This window comes from Oratosquilla oratoria, chromosome 9 (genome assembly GCF_046742065.1).
Source record: "Oratosquilla oratoria isolate Oo_2021 chromosome 9, ASM4674206v1, whole genome shotgun sequence".
Lineage (NCBI taxonomy): Eukaryota > Metazoa > Arthropoda > Malacostraca > Stomatopoda > Squillidae > Oratosquilla > Oratosquilla oratoria.
In genome coordinates this window covers 72,424,156-72,434,155 of record NC_134785.1, presented here as the reverse complement: position 1 = coordinate 72,434,155, position 10,000 = coordinate 72,424,156, and the positions used below count along the sequence as shown (strand labels likewise).

At 39.0% G+C, this 10,000-nt stretch overlaps 2 protein-coding genes across 3 annotated transcripts in view; one reads left to right on the top strand and one right to left on the bottom strand.

The window, feature by feature from the left end:
- The first annotated feature begins 4,205 nt into the window (after positions 1-4,205).
- Positions 4,206-10,000, top strand: part of LOC143028578 (uncharacterized) — a 30,092-nt gene continuing 24,297 nt past the window's right edge. The window contains exons 1-3 of one of the 2 annotated variants that reach the window (XM_076190900.1): positions 4,206-4,338; positions 4,564-4,737; positions 5,764-6,047. In XM_076190900.1, coding sequence (XP_076047015.1) covers positions 4,221-4,338; positions 4,564-4,737; positions 5,764-5,972 — 501 coding nt within the window. In that variant the 5' untranslated portion in view covers positions 4,206-4,220 and the 3' untranslated portion in view covers positions 5,973-6,047. Of the gene's footprint in view, positions 4,339-4,563; positions 4,738-5,763; positions 6,048-10,000 lie in introns of those variants that run through there. The other variant, XM_076190899.1, reaches the window with a different exon arrangement.
- The window catches only part of LOC143028583 (uncharacterized), a 2,777-nt gene continuing 953 nt past the window's right edge, over positions 8,177-10,000 (bottom strand). The window contains exon 3 of the mRNA XM_076190906.1: positions 8,177-8,445. Coding sequence (XP_076047021.1) covers positions 8,246-8,445 — 200 coding nt within the window. The 3' untranslated portion in view covers positions 8,177-8,245. The remainder of the gene's footprint in view (positions 8,446-10,000) is intronic.

The following is a 10,000-nucleotide window of genomic DNA, read 5'->3' as shown; positions in this document are numbered from 1 at the left end:
GGCGACATGACACATTCCTGATGAAGTTCCACCTTTACCTCAAACCACTAGCTCTCTTTATTTCTAATACTAACACAGGCTCTACTACTATCGTAAAAACTCATGACTGCTTTTAACAGCTTTTGTCCTATCCCATATACCTTCAAAACCTCCCATAATGCCTTCCTGTCTATCCTGTCATAAGCCTTTTCCAGATCCATAAAGGCTCAAAAAACTTTTCTTAACCTTTACTAAAGCTTTCTCACATCTGCCTTACTACAAAAATCTGATCCACGCAACCCTTACTTTTCCTAAACCCACACTGTTCCTCTCCAATTACTCCCTCTGAACTTCTAAACCTCTCAATCAAAACCCTTCCTTAAGCCTTCCAAAGTATACTCAACGAACTGATCCCTTTAAAACTACTACACTCATATTTGTCACCTATTCCTTTGTAAAGCGGGAAAATACAGGCACGCCTCCAGTCCTCCGGCACTCTACTCTCTTTTAGACAAACATTGAACAACCTCACCAACCAGTCCACCATCACTGTAACTCCCTTTTTAGACACTCCACACGACATCCATCTAACGCAGGTACCTTGCCTGATATCATCATTTTAATAACTGCTTTCACCTCATCTCTTCTTATTTCTCCACCATTTTCCTCTTGACCCTGTTAAACCCCTCCCAATACCCCTAACACCCCCCCAAACCTGTATCTCTCTCATTAAACCAACAATACTATGTAGTTTCGATAAACATTACCCAATCGGACATAATAGACACACTGCAATTCTCCACACCCACTCTCTCATCAATCGCTATATCCCTCAGTTCATTTGCCTTACTAATACTGTCCCTTCTCATTGGTAGACTAGCCTATGTCTGCGTGATCCAACGCGTTAGATAAACCCATAACCAACCAACCCCCCAATATAATACAAGACAAACACCCATTACTTATACATTATATTATCAAAATGTATATCCTAAGATTATATCTCACCAATGTATGTTCATGATAACCCTTACTTGTACTTTATAATGTTCATAATTGTATACAAATTATATATACATATGTAAACCTAGGGAGCATATCTCACCAAGAGATGTGAAAATCATTCCCCCCCCTCTATATCTCGTTACCTCTCCAAATTTGCATCTCTAAAAAAAAAAGTCCCGTTCCACCGGAAACTAAAATTGTTTAAGTATTGATTCACAGAAAAGAGTCCTGTTACACCCAACTGACTCCAAGAGCAACTCACAGTGAGGAGTTTAACTCTATCACATAAGAACAAAAAACTGACACACATATCAAACGATCTCCCAGAAAAGAGAGAAGTGAAAATAGATACAACTAAGTGTATATAGATTAAGGAAAACTGGAGTTAGACACTCCACAAGAACTATCAACCCTTGGTGAACAACTGAGCATGACATGATACCAACCTGACTACATCCCATAAACTTATGAATATTCAAACCCCCATCAACCCCCTTTTAAGGCTCACAACAGGCATCGTGCAATACTTCCACTGTATATAAATATAATCCTTCTTTATGCGAACCCCACTCACCGCTGATCACTCCAGATGAAAGGAGTTACCTCTCGCAGAGAGGGGAGTATTATGTAACCTTACATATTATAACATTACCCATGGAAAACTACATCACAACACACATACGAACAAACATACATCCACGCCCTAAGGCGACCATCCATCACATGATCAGTGCGTGATAATGGCTAAGTAGCCAGAAACACATCTCCAACTCGCACAGACAACACGTCCCCAAATAAACCCGAACACAAATCAAATCACAAGAAATATTCACATAATTGAACTAAACCTTTTATAATATAACCTATGTTTAAACTTTCCATTTCTAAGAACGATAAGGCTAATATTGTAAAGCTGACAACTCCTGGCAGTTTGTAGGTGAACGTAGATTGAGGAGGATCAACGTAGAATATTTCAAGTGCCAAATATAGGTGAGAAAAGGCACAGGCGAGTTTTATTGACGTAAAAGTTTACCTGCTGAAACAGTATAATAAAGTAGCATAATTTCTGAGTCGAAATTTCCTCTAACATAGACAAAATGGTGTGTGGATCTGGTCTGTAGGGGCATCCCGTATAGACCCTAAAGTATCAGCTGCATGCTACTGAGCAGATATTTACCTCACAATAATTAATCTAAAGGATTCCAGGCAATACTGGAAGATATCTAAAAGACCTGACCAGAGTAGGGAGCCGACCTAAAGCCAACCTGGAACGTAGTCTTGCAAAAAACAAAGAAAATGCGCATGACGTCAGCCAAATGGTAGAAGGCGACTTTTCCAGGAAGGGTCAACGGATTTTCCTCCCCAAAAATATATACTTGGCTTTTCTTCGTTTTGCCAAATTAGGAAGAATATGACGTCAACAGATTATGTAATCTTCCAGTTACGATTATGCCATTTTCTTCACACAAAAGTAACATAGACAAATAAAAAATCAAAAGTAAATGAATATATGAATAAATATATTATCAAAAAAGTAAACACATAAGAAAACAAGAAAAAATGAATAGATAAACGAACAAACAAATAAATGAACAGATAAATTAATAGATGAATGAGTAGATAATTAAATAAGTAAATAAATAAGCAAATGAATAAGGTAAAAAAGTAAATATATAAACAAGCATATCAGTAAATGAATAATAGATAAATAAGTAAATAACGAATAAGTACAATAACAAATAAATAAACAAATGAATAAAGATAAGTATAGACATATAGATGTTTATATGAATAAATTAATTGATAAATGTAAATTAGTTCTTTGCACGTAGTGTGTGCGCATGCGTATGTGCGTGCATGCGTGTGTGTGTGTGTGTGTGTGTGTGTGTGTGTTTCTGTGTGTGTGCGTGTGCGTGCGCAAGGGCTGCGTTGCTAAAAAATAAAATTGATATATATATTCTCTTTTCATTTTAAGCCAATTTCAATTGACCATATCTCATGGCTGTTTTGCCATTCTTTATGGGGGAAAAAAATTCACAAATATTTTTTCATCCCTTCCTTTCGAGTTTTTTTTTTTATTTACATTCTGGAAAATCCTAAAATAGGATATATATATATATATATATATATATATATATATTATATTATATATATAATATATATAAATATTATATAAATATATATTATATATATATATATAATAAATATATATTATATATATATATATATATATATAATAAATATATAAAAACATATATATATATATATATATAATATGGAAACTCGCTGGCCGAACGGGTCATGAGTTAGGAAGTCGTTAATTGCGTCGAAGGTCGAAGGGATGGCGGTTCGAGCCCTGCCACAGACCAAGTTGTACCAAGAACATGGCTCATTCAATTCTATTCTACAAAGTCCCCTGTAAGGGACACCGTCCTAGCATCCCGATAGGGGGGAGTTTGTGACGTTAAACCATAAATGAAAGGAAAAGAATATATATGTGTGTGTACGTGTGTGTGCGTGTTGACATATATATATATATATATATATATATATATATATATATATATCAGACAATCTCCTTAACAGTAGCGCACGGGATTCGAACCCACTGCATCTGGAAGTAAACTTCCAAGACACACTCGCCTTAGACCGCTCGACCACTTGACAGCATAAAACCATGAGAACTCATAGTCAACCTGACTATCGAGATTGGGGAGGGCGCTCACTACACCCATTAACCACCCATTTTCACCCCATGGCCCCATGGCCCCATGGCCGCTGCATGTCCTTACTACTCCCACTGGGTGCAGCGGCCATGGGGTGAAAATGGGTGGTTAATGGGTGTAGTGAGCGCCCTCCCCAATCTCGATAGTCAGGTTGACTATGAGTTCTCATGGTTTTATGCTGTCAAGTGGTCGAGCGGTCTAAGGCGAGTGTGTCTTGGAAGTTTACTTCCAGATGCAGCGGGTTCGAATCCCGTGCGCTACTGTCAAGGAGATTGTCTGATTGATGTCGCTGTTCACTAGCGAATATCTCAAATATATATATATATATATATATATATATATATATATATATATATATATATATATAAGACTGTTCAAAGGAGTTGGGCCAATGTTAATTTGGTCGACTCACGTTCGAAGAAATAGCGTTGCCATATATTCATTCTATATATCTATTTACTACTTGAGCTTTGTAGAGTGTTTAGATACCTCTATACTGTGACAACCCTTATGGGAAATACCGGTGTTCCCCCTCCATTATCTGGCAATGATATCCACTCGGTCAGGTATAAAGTCCTTGTAAGGGCACGTCGCCTCACAATACAGCAATTCAGGCTACGCTGGAAAGGTAAATTATTACTTCTCTATCATTTTGTGATGTGGTACACCTCATACATGAAAACGATAATTTTTTTTAGATAATCCACCCCCCATCTTGAACACAATAATGGGCATAGACATAAGAAAACAAAAACAATAATACTTGTTTGAATGTATATCATCCTTCAAGCCATTGTTCCATATTGAACCTAGACATTCTTTAAAAAATATAAACGACTGTTTTCAATTTCAGCAACAAAGATGGCGACCTACATGAGGCTGATGTGGTTGGTGATGGTCGGCGTTTTGGCAACTCTGGTCAGTCACGCAGACTCCAGGTCGCCCATAGCACCCGCGTTTGGTGGTTGCAAATACTTCTGCAATGTTGGTGGTGGTCGTTATGAATGCTGTGATGATGGATATCCAAGTGAGTTGTTGTTGTTGCTGTTGTTGTTGTCATTATTGTTATTGTCGTTGTTATTATTATCATTATTACTATTATCATTATCATTGTTATTGTTACTATTATTACTATTTTGTCACTGACATTCAAAATGGCGAGGGGGGTTGCCCCCACTGCGGGGTTTGGGGGGCATACATCTAAAATATTTAATTACATTACACAAAACTTATAAACCAGTTGATTATCTAAACATCGATCGCTTCACATTTTAACACCATCACCAGTAAACCATAATCTTGAACCCAAAGATTAAATTCAGTTTGCTATAATTGATGGTCAAATATATATCTTAACACGGTCATCAGGAGGAACCTACGCCAGGAGGCGCTGAGTACCTGCGACCGAACCAGTCCCTTTTGCCCTCTGTACTTCAGGGACTCTTGCCAATCGGAGAGGAGTGCGGGATTCCAACCCGTGTCTAGAAACAATGTCATTAGTTAGGTCACATGATATAATCTACAAGTCAAGAAAACTGAACCTAATTTGAGGGCTTATCACACTGGTCTATTTTTCCTCCCACATCCTCCCTCCAACCTCCATTTCGATAACTACAATTTGACTTTGCTTAAACAAATCTTGACCTGTCTAAGAATATTCCAACAGTACCTCTAACATTGATATAGGTTTTCAATCTCTTAGTTCACCATTCAGCTTTGCTATGTATGACGGAAAGATATTTTGATATATGAAAAAGATAATATTCTAACCAAAGTTCTTTTTCACTTAAACCAACTTTCAATGAACGACGTTTGTGAAGCCCGTGGAAGCCCAGTGTGATGATACTTTTAGTTAGTTAGATCATGGTCAGTTCATCACATTCACTCCTTAACTCAATTACTAAGTTTACAAACACTGAGTAATGCCAGCTATGATCTAAGAATACGAGACTTTATGGTTGGGGATGATAGATGGTAAGGTACCTGAACTGGCTAGAGTAGGACTTATGGTCTCTTGCAGTCTCCTTTATTCTTGTATTCTTATGTTCTACAGTTGATGAACGATGCCACGATCCTGACAAGGTCTACGTGAACGCCCATTACTGCCCTCCTGGACTCGTTTGTATCGCCATCTTTGAATACAAGAAGTGCGGAACGGTCAAAGAGAGATGTAGTGGCAACGAGTTCTGCTGCCCTGTGGACACTGAGGAAGCAGATTTCGCTTGTGCCTCTCTACGACGTGACCGAGTTCCACTCTTATGAAATTATTAGTTGTGACTCTCACAATCGTTGTTGTTGTTTTTTTAGAGGTTAGAAAATAAAATTGTTTGTTCTTGATTTCACGTTTGTTTTTTTGTGTATCCCCGATGGAATGGATAGTCGAAGGTTGTTAGGAATGACGACAGATGGAGTTGTTCAAAACGGTCAACTTCTCCTGAACACGTTCACTGGATCTAAACTGATGTTGATACTCGCCAGCTGTGATGCACAAGAATCGGTTGAATCAGAACACCACGAGTTTCTTTTTTTTCTAACGGAAATCAAGAAGAAAGGGGGGGGTGTGCACCAACACTGGCATATGCATTTCTTTGTAACAAAGAACTAGATTGGAACGAAAACAAGCATTACTGAAACGAATCGTGGACACAGTCACAGGTTCTACTATTCTCGTAAAAAACTTTTGACTGCTAACATCTTTTCTCCTATTCCATATACCTACAAAACCTCTCACAGTGTCTTCCTTTTTACACTGTCATAAGCCTTTTCCAGATCCATAAAGCCCCCCCCAAAAAAAAATCCTTAACCTTTGCTAAAGTCTTCTCACATACGTGTCTTACCACAAACATCTGATCCACGCAACCCCTACCTCTCCAAAAAACCCACCGTTCCTCATCAATTACTCCCTCTGTTCCTCTCCTAATCCTCTCAATCAAAACCCTCCCATAAGCCTTCCCAACTACACTCAACAAGCTGATCCCTCTGGAATTATACACTCACATTTATCCTCCTATTCCCTTGTAAAGTGGAAATATACAGACACGCCTCCAGTCTTCCGGCACTCTCTTTTAGACAAACATTGAACAACCTCACCAGCCAGTCCACCCTCACTCTATCTCCCTTTTTTAGACACTCCGAATCACATCCATCTAACGCAGGTACCTTGCCTTCTCTCGCTGTTTTGATAACGGCTTTCACCTCATCTGTTTTTTTGTTTCTCACAATTTTCCTCATTTATTATTGTCATTTTCTTAGCGCCTCCCACAGTAACCATCTTTCCCTCCCTATCCTCCTTCACATTTAGCAACTCCCTAAAATACTCTGCCCATCTTTCTCTTACCGCCGCCTCTTCAATTATCACATCTATCTGCACTTTCTACCTTTTCTTCTCTACATGATTCACTTCCCCTTACTCTCTTGATTTCTTTCCAAAACATAATTTCATTACTTCCAAAAAATCGTGTCATACTCTTCCTCCATTTTACATCTGCTCTCCTTTTTACCCCGTTAATGTCATCCTTTACTTCTGTTTCTTTTTCTCTGTGCCTCTTTTATGTTTCTCTCGTCCTATTTTGCAACCAATCTGTGAATGCTCGTTTTTCTCTTCTACAAACTTATTTGCTTCATCATCCCACTTCTCAGTATCCTTCCTCCTATTTATTCTTATCCTCCTTGTTCCAAACACCATCTTTGCACACCTTGTGACTCCCTACTTGAAGCATCTCAGTATTTCTTCCGCTCCTAGCTCTACTCTGTCTTTCGTTTCCTCTCACTCTTCTCTCAATTTCTTCCTATACTCCTTCTTCTACTCCTCATTCAAGCAGTTTACTCACAGCAACTCTTTACATTCTGTCCTTTTCCTCTTTCCCCACCTATCCTCCACTCTCAACTTACCTTCCACCAAAAAATTATCTGATGTTCCCCAACTCCCTACCCTAAGAACATGTATATCCAAAACTCTTCGTACTCATCTCCTGTCAAGTTTCTTGGGTATACTCTTTAAGCAATTCATGCTCAGATATTCAGAACTTATGTGGAGTCCTTTTTATTGACTCGAACTGTGTCCATGATTCGTTTCAGTAATGCTTGTTTTCGTTCCAGTTTTTGTATCCAAATGATAATCTTAGCCGAATCTAAGTTCTTTGTTACAAAGAAATGCATATGATAGTGTTGGTGTATCTCTCTCCCCCCCTTTCTCTTTAATATCCATTAAAAAATAAATAGAAACTCATGGTGCATTGATTCATCTGGCTCTTGTGCATCACAGCTGATACATTTGATACCATCCTGGACTCTCTCCTTTCCAGTCCCGGGTTCGATGCTCATCGTCTACTGGCGAGTTTCAGTATCAGTTTAGACACAAAAAATGTGTTCAGGAGAAGTTGACCGATTTGCATAACTCCATCTGTCGTCAGTCCTAACGACCTTCGATTATCCTTTGCATTAGGGATACACGAAAAACAAACGTGAAACCAAGCACAATAGAACTTTATTCTTTACCCTTGAAAACAACAACAACGATTATGAGAGTCACACAACTAATGACTTGAGGATGGTGGAAGAAAGGCACAAGCGAAATCAGCTTCCTCAGTGAGCAGAGGGCAGCAGAACTCATTGCCGCTACATCTCCCATTGGCCGTTCCACACTTCTTATAAAGAAAGACAGTGGGACAGATGGGCCCAGGGCATTGGAGGGTGTTCACGTAGATCTTGTCAAGATTGCGGCATCGTTCATCAACTGTAGAATATAAGAACACAAGAATGAAGGAGACTGCAAGAGACCATAAGTCCTACTCTAGCCAGTTTATGTCCCTTACCACCTATCATCTCTATCCATAAAGTTATCTAACCTCCTTTTCAAGGAACCAATAGTCTCAGCGCTTACTGCATGGTGTTTAAATCTATTCCACTCTCCAATCACTTAGTATGTATGTTCTTGACTATTCCTTTAATACAATGAAATGTGACATAGGCATATACACACATTAACATGCATTCTTGTACACGTGCACTTTGCACGCATACCATATAACTGGAAACGTACATATACACATTTCTTAACCAGTCCCTCTTAATCCACTGCTGAATATAGGCCTCCCAAAAACCTCCACGAGGAATACAGTAGCGCAAATCTGCTCCATCACCCTATCTGGTGTGATGGACTGCCTACCTTCATTTCAGTCCTTATATCGCCGCAATAACATCTTTCACTCCAGTTTGCTTTTATCCAGCTAAAACTATTCCCCCTTTTCAGAGGTATGCTCAGGATTCTCTTCTATGCAACCCTTAACTTTGTCTCCATCATCTACTTCAAATTTCCCCAAGTCTCGTATTCTTAGATCATATCTGGTGTTACTCAGTGTAAACTTAGTATTTGAGGTAAGGAGTGAATGTGCTGAATTTAGCATGATCTAACTGACTAAAGGTATTATCACACTGGGCTCCCACGGGCTTCACAAGCGTCGACCGTTGAGAGTTTGTTTGAGCAAAAGAACTTTACTATATTTTTCAAATATCAAAATGTAAAATATCTTTCCGTCATAGATATCAAAGTTGAATGATGAACTAAGATGTAAGCCTATATCAGTGTTGGAGGTACTGTTGGAACGTTCTTAGACAGGTTTAGATTTGTGTAACCGAAGTCAAATTGTAGTTACTGAAATGGAGGTTGGAGGGAGGAGGATGTGGGAGGAAAAATAGAACAGTTTGATAAGCCTTCAAATGAGGTTCAGTTTCCTTGACCTGTAGATTAAATCATGCGACCTAACTAATGACACTGTTTCTAGACACGGGTTCGAATCCCGCACTCCTCTCCGATTGGCAATAGTGACCTTGACGGATCCCAAGAGTTCTTAAAGCGCATGATAGGGCAAATGTGACGCCTTCGGCCGCAGGTACTCAGCGACTCCTGGTGTAGGCTCCTTCGCATCACCATCCTAAGGCCGGCCACACACGTGCAGTTTAAACTGACAGTTACAATTGTTCAGTTATAACTGTAAGGTGAAACTGCAGGTGTGTGGGTATTCATTTTACATATTCATACCCACACACGTGCAGTTTCAACTGACAGTTATAACTGAACAGTCGTGACTGTCAGTTTAAACTGCACGTGTATTTCAGCCTTAAGACATTTTAACCATCAGTCGTATACCAAATTGATTTTAATCTTTAGGCCGAAGATTAGGGTTACTGTTAATTACGTGAAAAATGTGAAGCGTTGGATGTCTTGATAACTGGTTTATGAATTTTGTGAAAACCAGTGAATGTTTTTAGATCCATGCCCCCCAACCCCT